This window comes from Hoplias malabaricus, chromosome 15, assembly GCF_029633855.1.
Source record: "Hoplias malabaricus isolate fHopMal1 chromosome 15, fHopMal1.hap1, whole genome shotgun sequence".
Classification (NCBI taxonomy): domain Eukaryota; kingdom Metazoa; phylum Chordata; class Actinopteri; order Characiformes; family Erythrinidae; genus Hoplias; species Hoplias malabaricus.
In genome coordinates this window covers 20490687-20515999 of record NC_089814.1, presented here as the reverse complement: position 1 = coordinate 20515999, position 25313 = coordinate 20490687, and the positions used below count along the sequence as shown (strand labels likewise).

General features: G+C 39.8%; 1 protein-coding gene across 5 annotated transcripts in view; it reads right to left on the bottom strand.

Annotated features, from left to right (window-relative positions):
• The window catches only part of ncam1a (neural cell adhesion molecule 1a), a 235815-nt gene extending 222782 nt beyond the window's left edge, over positions 1-13033 (bottom strand). For all 5 annotated transcript variants that reach the window (XM_066646121.1, XM_066646123.1, XM_066646122.1 and 2 more), the window contains exon 1: positions 12894-13033. In XM_066646121.1, coding sequence (XP_066502218.1) covers positions 12894-12945 — 52 coding nt within the window. In that variant the 5' untranslated portion in view covers positions 12946-13033. The remainder of the gene's footprint in view (positions 1-12893) is intronic.
• Positions 13034-25313: the final 12280 nt, after the last annotated feature.

The window sequence follows — 25313 nt, the reverse complement described above, 5'->3', positions numbered from 1 at the left end:
ACGCACCCTGCTAGTATTGTACTGCAACACACTAACTATATCACAGTGTGGAAAAATGTCACCCACTGTCACATTCTGAGATTTACATGCACATAACTGGGCATTTATATGCATAAAGATAAAGTAATTTCACTAGGATTTGCATTTGAGTATGTGGCTTTAAAATGTTTGTTGCCAATATAATTCTATAGATAACTGATAGAGTTTGAAGTCTTCAATGTTAGATTTTTTTTTCCTCAAAAGCTACTCTGCTCTGATAGGATTGGCAACTAACAGCAGACCACAATGCACAAACTACTCAAATACTCTGCTAACCCAAATAAACTTATGTACAGAACAATGAGAGTGTTTGCTATGAATCAGACTTATAATTATTTGGTACCAGCTAGGGCTGAATGATACAGCCAGAAATTATATACTAATGTATTACTTAATTTTATAATTCCCATATCGATATGAACTGTATAAAATCCACTGAAAAACTTCCAAGAACAGACAAGAAACATGACATCACAATCAAACTTTTAAACAAAATTTTAAATTGTTTGCACTGAACTGGTGGCAGTGTCCCGTAATGACTGTCAGTCACTGATAGATGTTGAAAGTAATGTATTTTGAAATACTGAAAATGTGTTTAAAACTCATATCATTGTTCATTCATTCATTCATTCATTGTCTGTAACCAGTTCAGGGTCACGGTGGGTCCAGAGCCTACCTGGAATCACTGGGCGCAAGGTAGGAATACACCCTGAAGGGGGCGCCAGTCCTTCACAGGGTAACACACACTCACACCTATGGACACTTTTTGAGTCGCCAATCCACCTACCAACGTGTTTTTTTGGACTGTGGGAGGAAACCCATGCAGACATGGGAAGAACACACCAAACTCCTCATAGACAGTCACTTGGAGTGGGACTTGAACCCACAACCTCCAGGTCCCTGAAGAAGTGTGACTGCGACACTACCTACGTACCATTAAATACCATTTTATATTATAATATATATTGATATTAAAATACTAATATTGGCCAGACATTAGTACTACTGCAGCTTTCACCCTAATGCACTGGTTTGTCAACAACACTTTTCCATTCAAATGCCTTGTCCACAGGATAAAGCAACTTTTATTCAAATATCCAAAATAACAAATGAAATCAGTCAAAATGATAATGCTGCTAAATGAGATAAATATAAAGAAAAGTTAAGAGCAGAGTAGGCTGTTTCCTGCTGTGCACTGGTACAACGTGAAGATGGGCTAAAATGGATGATGCTAGCTATGGGCTCTCGGTTGAAGACGGTGCTGCAGAGATAGGGTGACTAACATAACACTCACAGTTGTTACTCTATTGACACAACCCACATCTCGCCCACTCCACACCATCTGGCCCAGTCACAGATAGATGAACAAATGAGGAGGCCTTTGAGCTATAAAGATCAACAGTCTCCTGCAGCCTTTTAAAGCAATCTGCTCCACATTCATTGGCTTCACCCTAAACGGTTGTCAATCTTAATAGATTTTCTCCACCTGGACCAAGTCTGAGACATACCAGCTCATTAAAATCAACACCCAGCTGTGTTCTATACTGCCCTGATCCTGGGGATATGCTGACGGCTTCCAGTGGCACTGTATCGGAATAGTGAGTTGGGTTAAAAGCCTTTATGTCTGATCAATTACTGAGATGGCACTTCAAATTGTAGTCTTACAGGCATATGGTATTTAAGGCCTGTATGAGCAAAAGAACTAGGGTAAATGGTTGACAAATACGGTAAGAAATTTCATAGCACTATTTTTCACATCCACATCCAGTCGCTATATTATCACGCATCATCACAAGTCAAGTGTAGAGTATACAATTCTCTTCTCGGTAGAAAAGGCAAAGCTGTTGCATAAATGACCTCAGCAGTGGCTTCTCAGTCACCACTGGCTATCCATCATGGGAACCTTTATCAATTATCTGTGGCTTGACTGCTCTTTGTTCCTAAAAGCTAAACAGATGTCCGAATTCGGGGGCTTTGAGTGACTACTGATCTTACTGATGCCTTCTCAGCTCCTATAACCCACAGGATATATGGAGGAATGAGAACTCTGGTTATGAAAACATCTTTTCAAAATGCATAATCCGCAGAAATGTTTTCATACACCAAAGTAATTTCATACCTTCGTGATCAAGGCTGGTGAGAAAAATGACCATGTAGAAAAAGCACACATACTCCTTTTGCCGTTAATCCTCAACCTTTGTTGCTTAAAGCACCATAGCCCTACAGAGTGAAACGGGAGAGAAGACTTATTTTTACTCCTAATCACCTAAAGCCTCTAAACTCCTTGGGAGAGGGTAGATACTGAAGGAGTTCAACTCTCAGCAGGCCCCTCACCTGGCTCTCACCAAAACATGAAAGGAGGCGTGCGGGGTACACATGATAAAACATCATTCTTGCTTTTAGCCCGAGGCCAGAATTAATGGCCCAAATGTTATTGGCATTGGGCAACATACAGGGCCATCACCTCCAGAGCATTTAAAATTATACCGAAAAAAACCCCATGTTTTTAAGCCATGTTCCAAGGCTAACTAGAAACTGTTGCTGTAATATTTATATTTCTGCTAAATCTGAATTGCTCAAAGGTGGTATGGCCAAACATGTTGGTTGGTAGATCGGCTACTCAAGAAGTGTAGCAGGGACATCTCTATATCAGTGTCCAGTGTTGCTGTAAAACTTTGTGCGACATAATAAATAATTCCATTTATATATATATATATATATATATATTAGTTGACACATCAATATGGTGTTATTATTTAACGTGAAGCGGTTAAGGGGTTGTAATTTATGTCGCCCTATACACTGCAAATTAAGGAAGGCCTCCTAGTCTCCTCCTTGCGTCAAGTGAGGAAGAGTTAGCGTATCATTAGATGTAGCAAAACTATCCTTCAGGATATGAAAAGAGGAAAAAAGACTCCACAAGACTGAGCTGGGGGAACAGCGGTGAGGTAAACCTGTGACTTTTCTGCTCGAGGTTGTTTTGTTAATAAATAATAGTCTATGAACATACCCACAAGAAAATATTTGGAAAAGTGAACATGCTGATTTTTTTATACTGTCAAAAATCAACTGAAAAACAAAGGGGATCTAGTTGTTATTGAGACACTGGTTCTGGCAAAATTAATCAGTCATGTGGAAGAAAAATTAGTAGCAGACTTTAAGTATTTTATCTTAAATTGATATAAAAACTTTATTAAATCAGATTAAATAATGGAATAAGGGCCCTTTGGGATGAGCTAATGAAGCAGCAAAATCTCTCCAACTGGTAAACATAGATGACTTGTAAGTTTTGGCACAAGTTTTTATCTCATTTCTGTTGAGCTAACTTTGAGAGCAGTGAAAGGAATTGCTTTCAAACAAAGGTTTTTGTTTCTAGCAAACCTTACTAGTATGCAATACTATACCTAATAGTAAATATGAGCAAAACTGTCATACTTCACAGAGAGCTTACAACATAATGGTGTTTCATGCAATTGCTAACATTTATATTTTCTCCCTGGCTTTCCAGGTTCCAGAGCCGAATATCTGAATAGTGATTTCAGGATTCAAATACTGGCCCCAGACACGGTTAACCGAGTCCATCCCTGGTATTTTTATGCTACCTGCATGCATGGCGACAGCACACTGCAATGTGAATGAAGCGGTGACAAGGCAGCACGAAGGGTGGCTGTGAGGAAAGAGAAGCGCAGGGAAAGCGATCAAAGGTGAAGGAGGCAATCACAGCGACAACATCAAGCTTTCTGGCCCCAGCTGGATGGTCGAATGAGAGAGGAATTCATTATGTCAGTGAAAACACGGCTGCTGCTTGGAGATTGTAGAGGTAAATAATTTTACAGTAGAATAGCCTGGTGTGCATTTTTAGCCTCTCCTTGCTATTTCATACAAGGAGCAGATGAAATGTCAACACCGTCTCTTCATGTAATGCCACTTCATGGGGGAGAAATGGATAGTGACATCAAATTAAAAGCTCTGTGACCTTCCTAGAGGCTCTTGCAGCGTGGGTCAAGGCCCATTGGTTGTGAGATTTAAACATACTCTGGATAGCAGGCTAGAGGAAAGGGAGTACATAAATGTGTAACCTTACTACATACACACAAACGCATCTCGCTTGGGTGACTACAACAGATTGAACTCTCCAGTAGACTGACCTCAGCATCCCAACAAGTCTAAACAGTGTCAACATCCTGGAAGACATTGCTTGTGCTGGTAATTTGGTATCCCTAGCACATCAGATAAGACTGAGCTTTAATACCGTATTCAGTATACACATTCAGTATTTACATCCTCATCTTGTATTCAGAGCAGGTTGTGTGTGATAGAGAGAGTGGAGGGGCAGAGAGAATAGTTTCAGTGCTACTATGGCAGTGTAAATATTGGCTCTAAATCCTGATGTATGTGAAAAACAAATGGCTCGGCTCAGCAGATTAAATAAAACTCATGTCAGTCACCTGATCTCTTTAGCACTGCACCAGTGTAATCACAGTGTGATGCTGTTTGAGGAGTGTTGTATCAGTGAGAGCATACAGCTTGACAAAGCTACAAACACTGCTTAGAGAAGTCACTGACTGTGGATTTAACCCATTACTCTAGCCATATAATATATAGCCATGTTGGAGATCCCAACAACATTTTCTTTCTTCAGTAACAGTGATGGAATGGGAAACAAATAAACTTTAAAGTGCTTGTTGTGTAACATAATTGTAATGAAAAATAATTCAAACATTCCGCTATTTTGTCAATTCATGATGAGTTTTGCATAGTAATGAAAATCATCACTTTATTAAACAAAAACTAAACATAGAGTAGTCTGAAAATGGCAAGTGTGAAGAATCTATTTGACACTGAATTCATTATGAATTTCATGAAGGAAGCACTGCAAAATATGAGTGTTGTTCTTTGTTCTGTTTTAGGGGTCTAGCTTAATTAAGGATATTGATTTTGATGTTAGAGATTGTGACCATAGCGTAACAACATTTTTTTTTTATTTTGTTTTGTTTTAATAAAATGATACTTGTAATTGTTAACACCATGCAACAGATCAAATAACTTGATTAAAGACAGGGAGAATGTTTAATTACAATTATATGTTACACAAAAAAGCTTTAGCACTTGTTTGAACATAATATTTTGATTTACATATAAAGAAGCAGACTGAATATTTGTCTTTGTAGATGAGCAACATTTGTTACTGTGTTTTAATTGTGTTTACCTCTTGTTGTAGTTCATTCAAATAATTTATGACTCTTATTGTATCAAACCATATTCAGTAAAATTCCCCTTTAATCATCATTCATAAGGCTGCATGAGGCCAGCACAAGCCTCTCTCTACATTTGAAATAAACCAGCAACATCATTAGTTCTCATTATACATACACTATTATATATAATATATATATATTACAATAACTGACTGAACCATCCTTTAAAAGGCTTACAGAGGTCATGCAGATGTACATCAAGATGGATAACTTGGAGTAAAGTATTCCTGAACAGAATGCAAATATGTAAACATTACACTCTAGCCTGGATATAAGCTCCCTGCAGAGACATTTTAAGCGACTACCTTTTTTTGAAGAATTCCTGGCAGGGAAACTGTTGGAAGACATTTTTTAGCAAGCTTTGCCAAGTCTGCCTACAAAAAAAAGCTTTAGTACACTGTTGCCACTTTGCTGGTCAGAATGTTGGCATCAAAACAACTCCAAAACTTCCTCACACCTCTAATTTGTGGAGGCAAGCTTAGGTACAACGTAAGGCTACAACCCTGTCCTCATTATAGCCGATGATCACTATACAACACTAAGCCCTTTATAACAAAACCCTATAACCTCAAGCCAAACAGCTTGGTCCCCATGGGTACAACCTCTTATTACGGGATAACCTCATCTCTTGCTCCCACTGCCTTGTGTCAGTTATAATTAGGGAGAGTGTAAAAAACAATCTCATTACACATTCAGGTGGTCAGGCTGTCCTAAAAACTGATTCCACTTGTAAACAAAGCCTGAATGCGCAGCTAAATTAGCTTATTCAATTGGAAGGCCGACTAATATTACTTAAAGCCCTTTCAGATTTATACTGGCAGCTGTATGTCCTTCTAACCCCAAAGGTTACTTCGGTCAGCCAATAAAATTAAGCCTCCCCTATTTCAAAGGAGAAGAAAAACAGTATTCAGATCACAGTGGATAAATAATTCAGTGCTGCTTTTAAGTTCAAAAGCTACACAAAAGAAGTGACTGTAAACAGCATGAAGTAGTGGAGAAAATGAGTCTGGATGCGGACACCTTTTCATTTTGGCATCAGTGTTCTGTGTGAAGAGAAATATCTGTGTAAACAAAAACAATCCTAGAGAATATAATATCATCACTGTCAGATCAAAATCTCGTGTGTATTTTCCCTGCATTCGAAAATGCCAAGTTTCTTTTTTCTCTGATAAACAGACCAATAAGCACGGGTTTATAAATACCTTTACAATAGCTTGCATTAAAATCCAAGAATTTTTCCCCGTTTCCTTGAAGTTACCACTTTCTTATTTGTGATGATATTCTACTGACATTGTATTAATAAGCAACCAGACCAAAATTAATGCTCCAGAGGCAATGCACAGCAGCACAGAGCCATGGAAACAGACAATTCTCATCAGCCTGCCAGCGGCACTCAGTTAGGCATTCTGCAGGGGGTATAAACCCCCCAGGACGAGCCAGCTGCCATTGCTAGGTATTACATCAGAGAGTGATGAGTCATTCAGGGGGTCCGAATCACAGCTCCCCAAAACTCCAAACTCTACACATGTCAACATCAACAGAGGGACAGAAAGAAAGAGAGAGAGAGAGAGAGAGAGAGAGAGAGAGAGAGAGAGAGAGAGTCAAGGAGAAAGCAAAAAAGTAAGAAACAGAAAGAAGATAGTGATAAAGAATTAGTGAGGAAAGACAGGGAGAATGAGAAAGACTAGGCAACTGAGATAAAGGATAGAGTGAGAGAGAGAGAGAGAGAGAGAGAGAGAGAGAGAGAGAGAGAAAGAAAGAGATAGAGAGAGAGAGAGAAAGAAAGTAGAGGGTCAAGGAGAAAGCGAAAGAGTAAGAAAGAGAAAGAAGATAGTGATAAAGAGATAGTGAGGAAAGACAGGGAGAATGAGAAAGACTAGGCAACTGAGATAAAAGATAGAGTGAGAGAGAGAGAGAGAGAGAGAGAGAGAGAGAACAAGAATGGGTGAATGAGAGAAGAGAGAGATATAAAGAAAGTGGAAAAGGAAGTGAAGGTGAACGCGAGAGAGAGAGAGAGAGAGAGTTAGATGATGGGGATGTGTGGTGGTGGGGTGTTTAGTGCACTCAACGTCTGCACTCTTGGCGGATTCGACTTTTGGAGGCCTTTTTCCCTGAATGAGGAGAAAGCTTTTCAAAGCTGGGCTGAAACACTGAGGGGGGTGGCTTTTCAGCATGACAAAGCCCAACCCATTTCCCTCCTTTTTCCCCCCCTCTCTTTTTCCCCTCTGCGCTCTATAGGACGCCTTCAGAACTAACACAATGCAAATCAGCCTGGGTCCCCATTCACAGAGTGATTAATATGCACAGACAGCCCATCCTTATCAAGTGACAAGCAGTGGAAAACACCACAAAACAACTGGAAGAGATTCTGCTCCGTCAGCGGTGACATATGCTACAGATATCAAATTCTATCATTTATCCCAGGTATTTATTTCTATGCAGACTCACTGTGTAAACAACATTAAAGGACACATTCATTCATAACCATTATTTAAAAACTCCTGCATATTACCGATAATGCAGCTTGTCGTCTTATATTTCCAAATGCAGTTCACTTTAAATTACATTTGAAATCTATAGGATCTTCCATAAATAAATGGTGCGGAATGTTTGCATTGAATGTGAAATTAGGGGGTGGCCCAAGCCTCAGACTACTATAATGTTAATACACAATCATACTTATACACTTACATGTTCTTTATTTTAAAGTTAGATTTATGATATTTTACTGATGCTTCAAAATTTCTGATTAATTGAATCCTTAAAGTATAAACAGTGTCATTCCAAGTGCTTATATAGAGAATTCATTTTAGGACTAAACTCAGTAGTGCTGAGAGGAACCAAACATCAAGCATTTAAGAAGTCACTGAAAATACATCAAAGATTCCATGAAACAGTTATGAAATAATTGCTTGAGAGATTATTTTGAGATAGGTTTGACATACAGTTTTGGCCTAAATGGTCATTTTAAATAAATACATTCATGCTGGAGAGTAAGTCTGGGGTGCCCCCCTGTTGTATTGCCACTAATTTACCATTACCGACATTACAGATAAAGGTACATGGGTCTTACTGGTAAATAAACTGCCTAAATTACATTATAGACACTGTGACCCCTTGTTCTTATCACCAGCACTGTAAAGCAATCTGAGTCTCTACAAGAATCAAAACCCACTGAATGACCTTGTTTATATCTAATTATAAAATCAGTGTAAACCCTTTTTTAACCTAAACAATCCACTACAGCATATAAAACTGCTCCAAATAAGCTGCATTTATGTCTGCCATTGGGATTTTTAGTAGCATTATTTAGTAGTTTCTACAGCTGTTAAGTCTACCCCTTTAAGGTTAAAGGTAAGACTTGGTATTTTTGCTCCTAGGCTCTCCCTACAGTTGCAGAGTGTTTCCTACCCGTCTCCAAATGTTAAACAGTGCAGTTTCTGCAGTGCTGAGCCCTGAATAGCAACGACAAAATGCAGTTTATTTGCATACAGTAACTAAAACAGCTTTACTTTTACTAAAACAGTTTAATTCAAACATGAAGAAACTGGAAACTGGTTATGCGAAAAATAAAAATGTATGTGTATCATCCTACATAACAAAGTAGCTCCTTGCAACCTTACTACCCTACACCAATGCCTCTGAGTGTTAGCCAAGGAAAACCACTCCGAGTTTAAGCTGTATAAAACATTTTTACAGACAAGCTGATGGCTTCCCAGTTTGTGTTGTAAGTGCACTACAATTTTGCCCAAATTGCTGGTCTTCAAACTAGCAGGGCAGCAGGGATAGTAACACCATCCACACCATTGTTCAGTGCTGAAACACACCAGAAACCAAAGACAAATTCTTTGGGGCAAAAAGGCCTTATGTGTGTATAAATGTAAATAAATACTTTTGAGTTGAGGACAAAAAAGAACAAAACAAAAAACTCGCCATACTAGTAGGTCCACTTAGGTTACACTCTTAGTAATAATGATCACTGCCTAATACCTGCTCTTTTTAGCTGCAGAAGGGTGGGAAAGGAAAGAGTAGCCCGGGGAGCTAACGTTAGCTAAACAGCTAAACTAATGCATTAGCAACAGCCAGGCCTAGGATATGGATCTGGAGGCTTCATGTATTCCCAGCACATATTCACCACACAATGTTTAAGACAGAAAATCCCTTTCCAAGGGAAATGGTTAAGTTACACAGGATAAGTTCCTCAATTATCAAAAGAAATGATAAAATCTGACAAGATAATGGATCTACCCAAGACACAGTCATCACTTACGTTGCACTGACTGCACAGCTATGTCTATCTAACTATCCATCTCACTCTGGCTCTCTCTCTCTTTCTCTCTCTCAACCCCCACCACCCCACCCCACCCCCACACACAGCTGGAAATGAGGTTTCCAAATCATATAAAAGAATCATGCTTCTGGAGCGGATGAATTCTTGTCATCCAAGGCCATATACCCAATTCCTTTATTTTTTTCCCAGCTGGTAAACATTTAAATTTTCTAAGGAGCTTTTGATTTAATACAAATGCTAACACCAATCAGAAATAACATTTAAATCTCTACCATGTTTCTGCACTCACTGTCCATTTTATCAGCTCTACTGATCACAGAGGGAACCTTTTGTAGTATTAAAATCGCAGATTTTAGTTCATCTGTTGTTCTGCATACTTGGTACCCTGTTCTTCGATTGCCAGGAGCCCCTAAAGTCCACCACAGAGCAGATAAGACTTGTGTGGTGGCTCATTTTCAGTGCTGCAGTGACACTGACGTGGTGGTGGTGTGTTAGTATGTGTTGCCCTGGTGCGAGTGGATCAGACACAGCAATGCTACTCCAATTTTTAAACCCCTCAGTGTCACTGTTGTGGTCCTGTGGGCAGTACCGTGTGTCCATTGATGAAGGACCACAAGACAAACCAACAAACTGTGCAGCAATAGATCTACTGTCTCTGACTTTACATCTACAAGGTGGACCAATAAGGTAGGACAAGGAGTGTCTAACAGAGTGGACAGGGAGGGGACCCTTATACACTTGTACTAGCACAACACACACTAACACACCACCAAAACTCCATGCTGTGCATCCTTTGAGTATCCTGTAAAGTAAAGAACAAGAACAGGGTGAAAGAAGTCTAACCAATGGAGATGGGTTATAGTTTGTAATTGTAGAACTAATAAGAGAACCTCTAGGGCAAGTGGAGTGGATTAAAATGGACTACGAGTGTAGAAACAAGGTACTGTAATGTTATGGCTGATCAGTGTATTTTGAGTAAGGTTCCTCTTTACGTTCACCTGGAATGATGGTGTTTTTAGAATATTAAACAGCCGACACTGACATTAAACACAATTCTAAAATCATTTTCCATTGTTGAGACTCTTCCCTTCTCCTTTATTTGTTCTTTACAGATTCCTCTGCTCTAAAATAGCTCTTTATTTTCATAGCGGCTTTGAACTTACCACAGAAGATTTAGTTCCAGATGTGAACCGTCTTGGTCCCCCACAACTTTTTTTTTCTCTTGGCTAATCCTATATTTGCTCTCCTCTAGGTCAGCTCCATGTTAAATTCTGGCAAACAGCACTTTCTTCAACTTTTTTTTTTTTTTTTTTTTTTATGGACTCTTTTGGATGCTGGGCTTCCTATGAGTTTATTCTCCTCTGTATTTCAAGCCTACAGGAATCTAATGAATGTGCTCAGGGCATGACTGCATAATGACTGTTGTGCTGCATCTCTTTCCATCTGTCTCTCACTATTGGTCCCTCTCTCTCTTTCTCTCTCTCTCTCTCTCTCACACACACACACACACACACACACACACACACACACACACACACACACACACACTTGGTCCCTCCCATCAAACACACTACAGCAGCTGCAAGTCAACATTAACATGTCAACACCCCACAACACTAAAGCAAAGGAGTAAGAAAAATGGAGGGAGAGAGGGAAACAGAATGAGGGGGAAGAGCAAGTGAGAGGGAGGAGAATGGAGGGGGGGAAGAGAGAGAGAGAGAGAGAGAGAGAGAGAGAGAGAGAGAGAGACAGGTGCACTATACAGTTACAAACAGCATTGTTTAAGCCCATTCCCCCCACCCACCACCCGCCCCCACCACCACCACCCTCTTCCAGTGTATGCACATCACTGTAGAACACATGATTAACCTTAACCTACTACTTCCAGCTGAAGACTATCACAGGCTTTTGTCCAGGACGTTGACACCAAATGTTTTTAAAATAGAAAAGGGAAGTACATTTGTAGTCGGAGATAGCAAACGAAAGAGAGAGCGCCTGAGCAACAGAGAGACAGAACGAGAGAGAGAGAGACAGATCTCACTGGATACACACGTTCCCTCCAAACAACAAGGCAGAGGTGGCCAGTATTAACCATTATCCACAGGTATCTTTTCTGACAAGGTCATCACCTACCTAAGATCATCCCAACTTAAAGGAACTGAACTATTGTACACCTTCATTACAAACAGATCATAATCAACCCTTATCACTGTGAGAATTGTGTCCTGGGTTAATGATGTAGCACTACTGGTATACGTTGTAAAAATGTCTTCACATATTAAATTTAGATTTTGAAGAGGATCAAAACCATACGCCTAAATTAGCTACTCCCAATCAGAAAGCATACTGAACATGAACTGCAATCACCATTACGAAGCTTTGTTTAGAACTGCAGCAGCAGAAGAAAAGCCCTTCCCACTCTCAATCACGTCTAATTCACCCTAAATAGATTCCTTGACCTGCTTTAATGGTCACATACTGCTTATTTACAAAAACAAAGAGGAACTCCCTGAGTGCCCAAGCAGTGATTTTTTTGTTACCCCCCCTCCCCTTTCCCTGATGGCAGAAACAGTCTATCTTTCTTTCCAGGTGCTGGAGATAAAAAAAAAAAAGTGACCCAAAAAAAAAAAAAAAAAAAAAAAAAAAAATTCCAAGCTGCAAGTAGAGCCCAGCTCCACACACAGCTCCAGGCAGGTCACTATGACACCACACACACTCTGGTAGAAACTCAACAGTAAAAGAATACCACCGTGAGTTTATTGTAAGGAACTATTCAAAGATCTAGAGCAGATGGCTGCTTTGCGTTTTAAGTCCCTCAGGCAGGAGCACATGCAACGTGGACTCTTCCAGCCAGTCTCAGAGAGTCTAGAGTCAGATAGTGGAAAATTGGGAACTGTAGTAGGCTACAATTTTACAAAATGAGCTGTTCCACAAAAAAACCCATATGACGGGATGAAATGGAATGAATTCTGAAACCACTGGGTTATTGAGTGTGGTCGGCTCAGATATTGCCCTCAGTGCTAGAGAACACTTCAGAAATTGCCTGACTGCACAGAACAGTGCTACAATAAAAACAGGTTCGCAAAATGAAACCCAACAGAAACCCATTCTCTATCTTAGCACAAGGTCTGAGTTATTTAACCGCTCTGCACACTTTGAGAAGCACCGGAGGCTGTAGGCTGGAACCGAACAGTAACGTTACTAAACTGCATCAGGACCATGAGGAGGGAAAAAAGATGCGGGCTGCACACAGCTTGGAAAACAAAGTTACACCGTTTGAAACAGAACCGTAATAAAGGTCTTACCTGTAGAACCCAAGAAAAGTAGCGTCCAGACGAGGTCCCGTGTTTGAAGCATCGTAAAATGTTTTCTCCGTGAAGAATGAGGGGAGGGTTTTGAATGGACGAAGCCGCTACTCGGAGCACCGCTCTGGTGTTCTCTCGCTATTTTCCTGAGGATGGCTCCGTTAGAGGCAGCGCGCTGGATGCAGCTCTCAGCCGCAGCACACTCTAGCGTGGATCAGTCCGCCAACGCCACAAACCCGCTGGTATTCTCAACGGATGCACGCTGGTGGTATCCCTCCGCCGCCGCCACTGCCACTGCCGTTGCTGCTGCGCGTCCCAAACAGCAGATGGTGTGTTTGGAAAATCTTGTCATGGAGTTCTTGGGCTAATTCGGATTAGGAGTGTCACAAACCTCACGAGGCTTAAGCTGTTTTCAACGGGTCACTCTTTTTTGTTGTTTTATTCTTTTTCATCCCTTTATTTTTCCCTCAATTCGGAATATTTAAAAAAAATCTAGTGCGTGCCTTTACAACCCCCTTACAGTCCCACTCTGGTCATATAGTAAACCCTTAAAAAGAAATTTATGTTAATCGAAATTACATATGAGAAAGTCCCCTAATGCCTAAAGTGATCTAAACATCTCCTTTGCTGTCATTCGCTACGTTTCGGAATATGAACAGGCAATATCGTCCCTGCCCAGACAGCGAGCACATTATCGGTCCACTGGCACAAAACTGACTGTAGACCACTGCTGGGCCACCATAGGACCACTCAGATTACTGTCCTGTACAGGATATAACTAATTTTCAATCTCCTCAAACAGATTTTACATTCACAGAGACTTTTATTCTGGATTACAAATTACGGTGGCGCAGCAGGTAGTGTCGCAGTCACACAGTTCCAGGGACCTGGAAATTGTGGGTTCGATTCCCACTCCAGGTGACTGTCTGTGAGGAGTTGGTGTGTTCTCCCTGTGTCCGCGTGGGTTTCTTCCGGGTGCTCCGATTTCTTCCCACAGTCCAAAACACACGTTGGTAGGTGGATTGGCGACGTGTGTGTGTTGCCCTGTGAAGGACTGGCGCCCCCTCCAGGGTGTATTCCCGCTGTGCCCAATGATTCCAGGTAGGCTCTGGACCCACTGTGACCCTGATCTGGATAAAGGTTACAGATAATGAATGAATGAAATCAAATTATTTACTAATCTTATTTATAAAAGATAACAAAAGAACCTAATGAAGGAAAAAAATGTAAATTGGACTGTGAATGGAAAAGTGCTAAAATGTTTAATTTTGTCTAAAAAAAGTTTAATCACCAGTGGTCCGCCCAGAAAACACTGTGCAAAACACTAGTGGACTTCCAACTTTGCCCTCAGTGGGCCAACAGTGGTCTGCCATCTCCTTGCTTTCAGGGTGACTATCGCCTCCACCATACACAGTTGTGGTCAGATTGGTTCCATGGGTTTATGTCTTTAGAAAACCCTGGCTGTCCGATTGTGTCAGTCTGAGTCTGTCACTGGTTTGCTGCACTTTAAAAGCAGAAATGCGCTGCCATGGTTCTCACTGCATATTCAAAATATGATACATATTCTAGAGTATGGATATGTTAACATTAAAATTGTTTTAAAAACATGTCCTGCCTTACATGGAACTAGTGCCAAGCTACTACCTGGAATCATTTTCATTAAAGACCTCAAGCAAAAGCAATATCGACTTTCAAAAACAATGGCTCAAGTGTTTTCTCTCTTTCTCTTTCTTTCTTTCTCTCTCTCTCTCTCTCTCTCTCTCTCTCTCTCTCTCTCTCTCTCTCTCACCCCCATCACTGGATCAGGTGTGGCAGAGAAACAGCATCTGGATGGTGGAGACACCTGAGAACATTGAAAAGCATGAATACAAATGAGGACGTTGCTCTATTCCTATGACATCCATTCTTAAAATAAAGGTGCTACAAAAGGTTCTTTGAGCAATGCAACAGAAGAACCACTTTTGGTTCCATAAACAACCATTTTTTCTAACATGTTTAATTCAGTAAAGAACCTTAATATCAAGTGTTAGATTTTTAGAATTTTAAAAGTTTTTTTGCTGTTACAGTTACATTTCTTCAAATTTCACTGACTACAATTGATGGAAACTGCTAACTGCAAGAAAGTAAAAACAATTTGAGTGACACTAAACAATTTGAGTGACAAATTAATTTCTTTGGTATTTTTTTGGTAAACTTCAGCCATGAAAAAGCTACAGTCTTCTTCTTACTCAAACATTCCACCTTAAAATATAAGGAGCTTCTCAGTCAACACAAACAGGAAGGAGGGTGGCGGGCAGTAGTTCTCCAGAATCATCTATATTGCCTTTAAACCTGAATTCATCCATTTATTGTCTGTAAGCGCTTATCCAATTCAGGGTTGTGGTGGATCCGGAGCCTACCTGGAATCATTGGGCGCAAGGTAGGAATACACCCTGGAGGGGGCGCCAGTCCTTCACAGGGCAACACACACACACTTTTGAGTCACCAATCCACCTACCAACGTGTGTTTTTGGACTGTGGGAGGAAACCGGAGCACCCAGAGGAAACCCACGCGGACATGGGGAGAACACACCAACTCCTCACACACAGCCACCCGGAGCGGGAATCGAACCCACAACCTCCAGGCCCCTGGAGCGGTGTGACTGCGACACTACCTGCTGCACCACCTTGTCGCCCTAACCTAAATCATTATTCTATTGGGGCTGGCACGGTGGCGCAGCAGGTAGTGTTGCAGTCACACCGCTCCAGGGGCCTGGAGGTTGTGGGTTCGATTCCCGCTCCGGGTGGCTGTGTGTGAGGAGTTGGTGTGTTCTCCCCGTGTCCGCGTGGGTTTCCTCTGGGTGCTCCGGTTTCCTCCCACAGTCCAAAAACACACGTTGGTAGGTGGATTGGTGACTCAAAAGTGTGTGTGTGTTGCCCTGTGAAGGACTGGCGCCCCCTCCAGGGTGTATTCCTACCTTGCGCCCAATGATTCCAGGTAGGCTCTGGAACCACCGTGACCCTGAACTGGATAAGTGGTTACAGATAATAAATGAATTAATTATTCTATTGGCTGGCATATCCACAATTTTCCTGAAACTGCATTGAACTCACACCCCACTTGATATATGAACTTATATGATAAAATAAGATAAGATATGATAAGATAATCCTTTATTAGTCCCACAGTGGGGAAATTTAAAGAGTATTCAATGTATGTCATTACACTGGGCTATTTGAAGAAATGGGAAATCTGTTTTATTAAATCCAAAAACAGCAGATAGAAATCTACTGACTAAAAAAAAAACTCTTAAACCCATTTCACATCAGTGTTGTGTTTGTCGCTCACAAAGCAATTCACAAGAAGACACTTCTGAGAAAACTGTCACCCTGCTTGCACTTGGAAGTGTGATGATACCACTTAAGCTGAAAGTTGAAGCTAATACAACATTCATATGACTCACTATTTTGCATGATGTCATTTTTATTGAATCCTAAAACTGTGTTAAGAAAAACCTAATAGCTGCATGTAGAACTGGTGGTTAAAACAGAACATCCTTCTGTAGAATACAGCTTTACACAGTTTGTAAGTGCAGATGTACAATGGTACAATTTGTGGCAGATTAGTATTCTAGTATTTTTTGTCACGTCTGTCACGTCATACATTATCTTGGCTTTATTTACACTCAGTGAGCAGAGAAAATCAAATCCAGAGCTTTGATCCAAGTTCCAGGCCAGAAATTTACAATGGCCAGCCGGTATTACATGATACCTGGCAAGCCATCCATTTTAATATCCTGGCCTCAAACCTGGCTCTAAAGTCCTAATTGACCTCTGTTTTAGACCAAAGCGCCCAATCATGTGGGTCCCTTAAAATCAAAGAGAATCGGGGTAAGATTAGGCTCTTTGGCCTTGTACAACACTTACACTATTTTAATGGGTACACAGCACACCAGACATCCATTGATTAGTCTGGAGCCACTAGAATTAACACTAAGCTATAAGGAGAACACTCTGCTTCTGCAATTACTGACCTTCAATATGATTGCAGAATACAGTCCTATAGGGAGAATGATGTAAATACTGGGATATATTTTCAATGGCTTTGCAAGAAGAATATTTTTCATTCATCTACTATATCCACGTCATCCTGAGCAGGGTCACCATGGGTCTGGAATATTTGGATGCTTATTAGGAACATACCTGGAAAAGGATGCCAGTCCATCTCAGGACATTACACAATCTCTCAGTCTTCCACACACTTACACCTGCGGACAATTTCACGCTGCCAATCCATCTACTAATAGGATTTTGAATTATTTTTCAGATATTCAGGATAGTCATAGTAAATAAACGAGAAATCTGATCCTAATACAGACTCTGGTTTCTTCAACGTAGAACCGATGTTTGCTGTTTCATAGTCATTGTTTTAAATGCTTCATTACAGGCATGTTAGAAGATTATAGCATCAGTGAACATCGTCATGTGTCCAAGATACTGATCAGAAAAGCTGATATTACCAGTAATATACTTGTATTTCACAGTCAAATTGAAAGATAAGCACAAAATAGAATGTGAATGTTAAAATCTAGGAAAATTCTTCACTAAGCTTCACTGTGTAAACCATTCTAAACATCTAAAGTCAAACATGTCTTGATATTGTATGGATAAAAATACTAATAAAATAATCATCGATTTCTTTTTTCTGGCAGCAGCTGACAGAACTCCAGCTGAAATCAAATAAGTTAATCACAAATTGGATTTGCTCCACATCATTAAGACATCTTCATTCATTTTTCAAGTTAAATTCCCGCATATACATGCGCAACATGCAAGAATGAGAATAACACCCAGCGAGTGATAATGACATATTGTCGTGTGCAGATTAATCCACGAGAGAATTCACAATGATGATTAATGGCACGTAAAATCTGTAATCAAATGCGATTGTTGTTTTTCCTTCTAACTTCGTGTCGACGCTGAGCATTCCTTCACATGCTTTCTACACCAAGGCCCTGCTTAATTTATTCTGTGTACTAACAAAGATGTAAAGCTTAGCTTGTATGCTTCACTGGGATCTTGTTTGTCTCCGTTTGGTGTGTTAGACTTGTTCTGCTCTCCATAAACAAGACACTTGACAGTTGTAAGCTGTGCCTGAGGGGGAAGTTTCACTGGTCAGTAGCAGCCGGGCCTAACTGTGGGGCTGTTAATGAATGATGGATGACTACTATAGCTTTATATGCCTTCATCTCAAACAGCTAATGAGACTAGCTAAAGGTAACTCTCTGCTCCAAGGCAGCTGCTGCTCTGAAAAAAAAAGAAAATAACATGCTGCATTTATATGACTCAAACAGTGCTATATACCACACAGGCCATGCTTCTTTAATTAACAGTAAATCAACCCCCATCCCCCATGTACAGTATTTTTTCATTCTCTCCTACACAGTAAATTCACCAGAGTTATATCAACACTTTTAGTGTTAAATTAACACTGTTAGTGTAATAATTTAACGCTCTCAGTGTTAAAACTAATAGTGTTGATTTAACACTGGGGAATTTACTGTGTAAGTTCAGTTTTAGAAGCTGGTTTAGCGTATGCACATTCAGTGATGTTGGGTTGTTTGGTTTGGGGCATCCAGCCATCTGTTAAAATAACACCAGTAACCTGGATGATTTATATATTTGTCCTTTTTTGTCAATTTCATTTACAGTAAAAGCTTCTTGACTGCGACATGTCCCTCCAGACAGACAGTTCTGCACTCTCTTCTCACCCGTGGATTTTTATAGATCTGAAGAAAGATTATTTCAGATTTGTAGAGCCATTAGAGGTCATCACCATTCAGCTACAGTTCTCAAAAGTAAAATCATCTAAAGTCCTGTTCATCATTCTGGACACAGGAAAAAAAACTCATTTGGTTCTGTAAGGTAAAAGAACAGTAGGTAGAATTTTTACCTTAAAATTACAGCACCAAAATCTTTGTGATCCTTTACTAATCTATAATAGGGAGAATAAAAACTCTGTCATTGCTACTCCAGGCTCAGCACTACAGAAACTACACTATGTAACTTTGGGAAGAGCTTAGGAAACCACCCCTCCCTCCCTCTTCCCCTTGACTCCAGGACAGTGCTATAAAGTGAATTACATACTACTGTGGGGGCAGCACAGTAGCAAAAATATAATATCTTACCTAGTAGGACACGCACATTAATATACACTGCATATCTTTCATTCATTATTTGTAACCCTTTACCCAATTCAGGGTTGCGGTTGGTCCACAGCCTACCCGGAAACACTGGGCGCAAGGCAGGAACTGGTAAACTGGAGCACCCGGAGGAAACCCACACAGACACAGGGAGAGGACACCAAACTCCTCACAGACAGTCACCCCGATTGGGTCTCGAACCCATAACCTCCATTTATGTATGTAATATAGACTCATACAATGTATAATATACTTATACACTAGACGTCATATACCCTCTCAGCACAGATTTGTTAAAAACAATACATTGTCTTTAGCCAGACACACACTTAAGAAGTTTAAACATCTGTTTGTGTACAGTTAGGAGTAACACTTTTTTAACACAATATATAATATATAATTTACATATTAAAATAAAAACATCCATAAGTCATGATATTAATATAATATTGTCATAATTTATATGTTACAAACGTATGTAGGTAAATTGGCGACTGAAAAGTGTCCATATGTGTGAGTGAATGTGTGAAGTGAAGGACTGGCACCCCTCTAGGGCATTATCGCCTTGCACCCAGTGATTCCAGGTAGGCTCTGGACCCATCGTGACCCTGAATTGGATAATTTGCGGATGAAACTCATTAATGCATTCATTCATTCAAACTGTCCAGAATGGGACTAGATTGTCTGACCTTTTCTGTATGTAGGACATTCAGAGGAGAGACAGCACTTACAAACATGAAAGCAACTGCCTCTCTCTAAAGAAACCCCCCAGAGTGAAGAGTATTACTCTGACATGGTTTTTTGGTCTCACAATAACATTTCACTTGCTACAAAATGTTCAGTTCTACAAAGAAATACCAGTACATAGGCAACTGGAAGGGGATTGTAAGCATTAGCAATCTCAAGCTGTTAAGCCCATGGGAGTCTAGTGATACTAAGCTGAAATCATTTTTGGCAAAAAAATCTATCTTATGATCAAATATATAAAATAAGCTCAGGCAGAAAAGGCTAAAATTGCTTTCAGCTCTGACTCTGAAGTAATATTAAGTCTGTATTCCCAAACCCCAACTGAGTACAAATATTTGGCAATTTATAAAGAATTTTGTTCAAAACTACACTAAAATTCTTCAGCTACTTTATTCATGACTGTGTCAAAGATCAGTTATTCATTCAAGAATCTGTTCTTGAGAATTGGAAAAAGTCATCTATTCACCCTAAGACATTAGGATCATTTAAAGGAACACTTTGATTGGTTTATTTTTAATAAAGAAAGGGGATGTTTCCTACCCTCCTCCATAATTAGCAGGGAGCAGTTTTTACAGTGCTGAGCCCAGAGCAAAGACAGAGCCTTAATTCGCCACGTTACAGGTCAGTGAAGCATCACAATGATTATAAAGCTGCTATTTTGAGGTAAAAACATTGCATGGTGTTCCTTTAATGTGTTTGGGGTAACTTTTGTGGTCTGAAGTCTGTGTTCTGAGATGGGAAAATGGAACTTAATGGCCATTTTAAGTGGAAATATATAAACGGGTCTCAGACCTTATATATTGACGGTTGTAAGATGTGCCTTATTAGAAAAACACAACCATCTGTCACAGCCTCCTCTTGTTATATTATTTTGGATTAAAATTACTCTATACAGATGACAACATTATTTGAAGGAAATAAAATATATATCATCACCAGCTACATCAGTGCCTGTTATATCCCCTTTTGGGCCTAATTTTACAATTGGAAAATTAGCAGCATGAGCTCAGTTCCAAATTTAATAAATATATATCCTATGTCAGTATAGTACACTCAGTTTTTCTCTTGCATGCACCATACAATCAGTCATGACAATAATAGTTCAGGATTGAACAGGTTTGCTTTAATCTTTTAATCTCTGCTGGGCATCTGCAGATGACCTTGGAGTCATGTTGAAGGAGGAAGGGACTAAGAAGCTATTAGCAGGCACCCAGTCCTAATGTATGGGTACAAAGATTTCACACACCTGCCTTCAGTCAGTTTTTATTCCTTACCTGGCTTTATTGCTAGAATGGTACAATACAACAACCCTTTCATTTCAGCTTCCATTTGAATAAAAGCAACACCTGTGCCTTTTTTATGCCTTTCCTCCCAATCTTAAGACTATAATTTAAGACTGTGTATGGTACAGTTGGAGGCATTGGAATCTGAAAATCACGAAAGTATTTGAAATTTGTTAGGACACTGGTTTTCATTTTAAATTTCCATTCCAATTCCACTCTTTATTCTTAAAGTATTGACTGGTTACAAAAAAGAATATCAAAAGAGCCCAAGGGTTTCTTCCTGCTTTCAGAGGCAGTGAATGCACACAAAGCCATGTCTTAGAATGCCACAAAAACACACATGCTGCTCTTAGCTAATGCCATTTACACTATTACACAGTCACCCACAGCTCCTCTAAATGTTGCATCAGTCTCAAAGCCTTGCAATTACTTGGCAAAATTGGTGATTTTCCCCAATTAAAGCCTGTTTTTAAGAGAAAATGCAGCGCAACCCAATTCCTCAAATTAAGCTCTTTATAAACTAATTACCTGTCAGATGGAAATCACTGAAAGGAGTGAGCAAGTGAAGCTTCCAGAAATCTAATGCTAAAAAAGTTTCAAGTGACTATCAGCATGCCAGTGGGTACTGGATAAAAGAAAAGGCAATAATAAGCTTTCACTGTACTGATAAGTAACCATCCCTGACAGCATGGTAATTAGAATGAATTATGGGGGGACAGCAGTTTCTCTCGGCTCACTTACAACAGAGCCTGTGTTTGTTGGGAACCTGCTCGCTGGGCTGTGAAATCAGAACCATCTGACAGCATTCCCTTGCTGAGAAGGGCTTCTATGTACACATCGATTTTGCTCTGTCATATGTGCCCCACATCCCAACATTACCCTGCCCAGATCCCTGTTGGTAAAGCAGTTAAGCCCTGTGGCCATGTACTGTGCTCTACACCCAGCAAATGTGACAACACTTAGCCTGCTGGTAGGCTCCACTCTGATCCAGTCTACTGCTGGCCAACAGTAGGGACTTTTGAAAAAACGGATAAAGGCTGCTTTACTTACCATTAATGGCAATGTTATGCTATTCTGATGTTCAAGTTCAAGTTCAAGTCTTGTTTAGGTTTCGGTGTGATGCATGTTTATTGGAAAAAGCTAGTAATGGTAATGTGATGCCAACATTAATTATTCAGTAAAATTTTGTTTGAAACATATCTAAATGCATAGAGGATGCTAACATTGCTCTTTAGCTCCATTTGCTACATGAGTGCTAATAGTGAATAGTGAATGAAGGAGTTAGAATCCAGGTCTATGAGGGACTTTGGATCTAAAAATATTAAAAGAATTGCATCAAAAAAGATGTTTCAAACACGGAACTGAAATCTGATAAAGCTGTGAATAAAAGTTGTAATACTGAGGAGCCTTTTGTGCTGTGGGCTGCTATATTTTAGCATGTATAGCTTTTGCTGGGAGTTAAAAATAAAAAAACACATGAATTAATAAATAAATAAAATATTAGTTTGACCTATTGTTACTGGCATGCATGTATATGACCAGGCACATGATCCACCTGTACACGTTTACCTAAGTACAAAATCTGTTGCATTTTCCCAGTGTTATAAATTGTGGCTTATGTGTCAGAGCCACTATTAATTAAATTAAAAAGGCAGATATAAAAAAAGGGAAGAGGTGAAAATATAAATGTGGGGAGAATGGCACTGCATGGTATGGCACTGGCTTGTGAAAGGAACAAGAATGAATCAGAAACCTACAGTGAATGTAATTTGCGGGAAGAGCTGTCCTGGACTGGGGAATGGGCCTTTTTACATAACCCATAAATTCACTCTAGCTGTCTGCTGCAGTTTAGTCTCTAGTGCATTGCTCTCAGTATGCAGGAAATTAAAGTTCAAGCCATCTAACAGATTGGTGTAGCACTTTCAACAAGGAAATATATATATTACCACGAACTAGATGTGAATAATTCTGGTAACACTCAGAGCAACCGACAGAGTAGGTATAGCAGGAAGAAGTTCACATATGGTGACCACGACTCATGCCTTCCCTAACAAAGAAAATAGCATGCTACAATCCAGAATGCCAGATATGATTCATGCACTTTATAACCTGAAAAATAGAGGGTCATTATATAGTTTTAGAATAGCACTGTAGTTATCAGCATGAATCAAGAGCAGGGAGTTTTTGGTAGTTAAGCAGTGATGGAGTGCTGAAGGCTCCAAACTTCAGTCTCATGGAACGGTAGCTTAAAGCAGTAGGAGGCAGTTCCCAGCAGCTGGTCCTTGTCAGTGAGCTGTCAGGACCCAAAAGAAAGGGGGTCTGCTCCACACCCCCACCTCCAGATGTCTTAGGTTCCAAGTCCCTGTGGTCCCCTTCATCAGAGAGGAGTGTAATCCCAGCCGTTGCGTGGAGCCCATCCATACACACCAGGGAGGCTCCTCAACAGTCTGCTTGCAACCGGAGAAGAGATGAGGCCTGGCTTCTTTTACTTGACTTTGTTCCAGAGTAAATTACCGCATGCTTTCCACATGTCTCTCATTGGAATTCATATTATATTATACTTCCTTCATTTTTCCACATTGTAATCAGGAGGTGTGGGCCAAGTCATTCCTTTTAAGTCAGAACAATTTGAATTGTAAGGGATCTATATGAGAAAAAAGAAAAACTACATTAGAGGTCTTTACGAGGTGTTGTGCTGACGGCACACAAGGTATGAGCAACATGTTATATAACCTACCTAGTGAAGTCAAGACATTCCAGAGTAAAACAGGGCATGATATTTGTGGAAGAAAAAGTATTGTTTTTAAATCCACTCCTCATTTTATCCAATATATCATGTTATTTATAAACATGACACTTTTAGCTCCAAATTTCACTAGAATGAGTGTATAGATATTTATGCCATGACCAGGTTATGAAATTAGAAATAAAATAATAACAAATGTGCTCTGTATGAAGCTGTTTTATATTGGATGTTTGGACAGAAACATGGAGGTCATATCAACCACCCATATACTGTACATTTGACCCTTTCGAGGGAGAGAAATGGAACATTTCTGCTGCAATAATTCTCTTTCCTCTGGCAAGGGCAGCAAAGGGCAAATTAGACTATTTGACTTTCACCACTAACAGCAGCTAATACATTTTTACAGCTGGATTTACTGAAAATGTAGGAAATGTGGGTCATGTCAAGCTATTCATCCTTAAATTAATGCCAATAAAATCAACACTGTCATGATGTAACAAGGCCATACTTTAGGGTAAGAATCCAACATACAGTTTTTCCACTTCCCTTAATTAAAACTCTGGAGCCTTTGCATTTGACTGTTTGTCATGTCTCCTGGACATTTATTAAAATCTAATTTGGTGGCAGTCTAGACAGAGCTGAGGACTCAAATTTGCAGAAGGGAAACCAGAGGCAGGTAAATTGCACATAATTTGCACCAATTTGTGTAAAGACATTGCTTGCTGCAATGACTGAGACTCCGTGTAAGTACACAGCAGATTGAGTGCTGTGTTTGAATTGCAGTAGAGCCATGAAAAGTTTCATGGAGAGAGTCCAATACTGTCATACTGCCAGAGAGAGATGGATCTGAGTTAAAATGAGCAGTGCTGAGAGGATGATGTGCAATAAATAAACCTTTCACAGATATTCACAATTCAGACCACAGGCTGACAACAATGAATACCTCAAACCTAATCTTATTCAGTTATTGATATATTAATATTTGACTGTTTAAGAGAAAGAAGGAGATTTGTATCCATCTCAGACTGCTACTGTCCAGTAGGTGGCCAAATTCTGGTGACTAAGAGCTACAAATTGAAAGTACTGCATGTCAAAATTTAGATTTTGGCAGAACCAAATAAATGTTTTAGTTAAACTAAGATGTACTTAGGAATAATATTTAGCATTTGCAAAGCTATAGCCAACCTCTATAACAGATTCAAAAGACCAATTCCAGTCTTTATATTTTAATTACATTTTTATTTTTGACAAAACCCAAAACTGGGTTTCAATCAAACATCCAGTGATGCTTAGAGAATTTCGACCATTTAATTTGTGATTTACTATTTAATATTTTTAGACAAAATAAAAATCATGACAGTAAACCCAACTGAGTCAGAGCAGATCCTGAACACTGCAACTGCAGGAAGGCTAGACACTTCAGTCCACTTCAGGAAACTGACCTAATTACACTTCCTCCTCA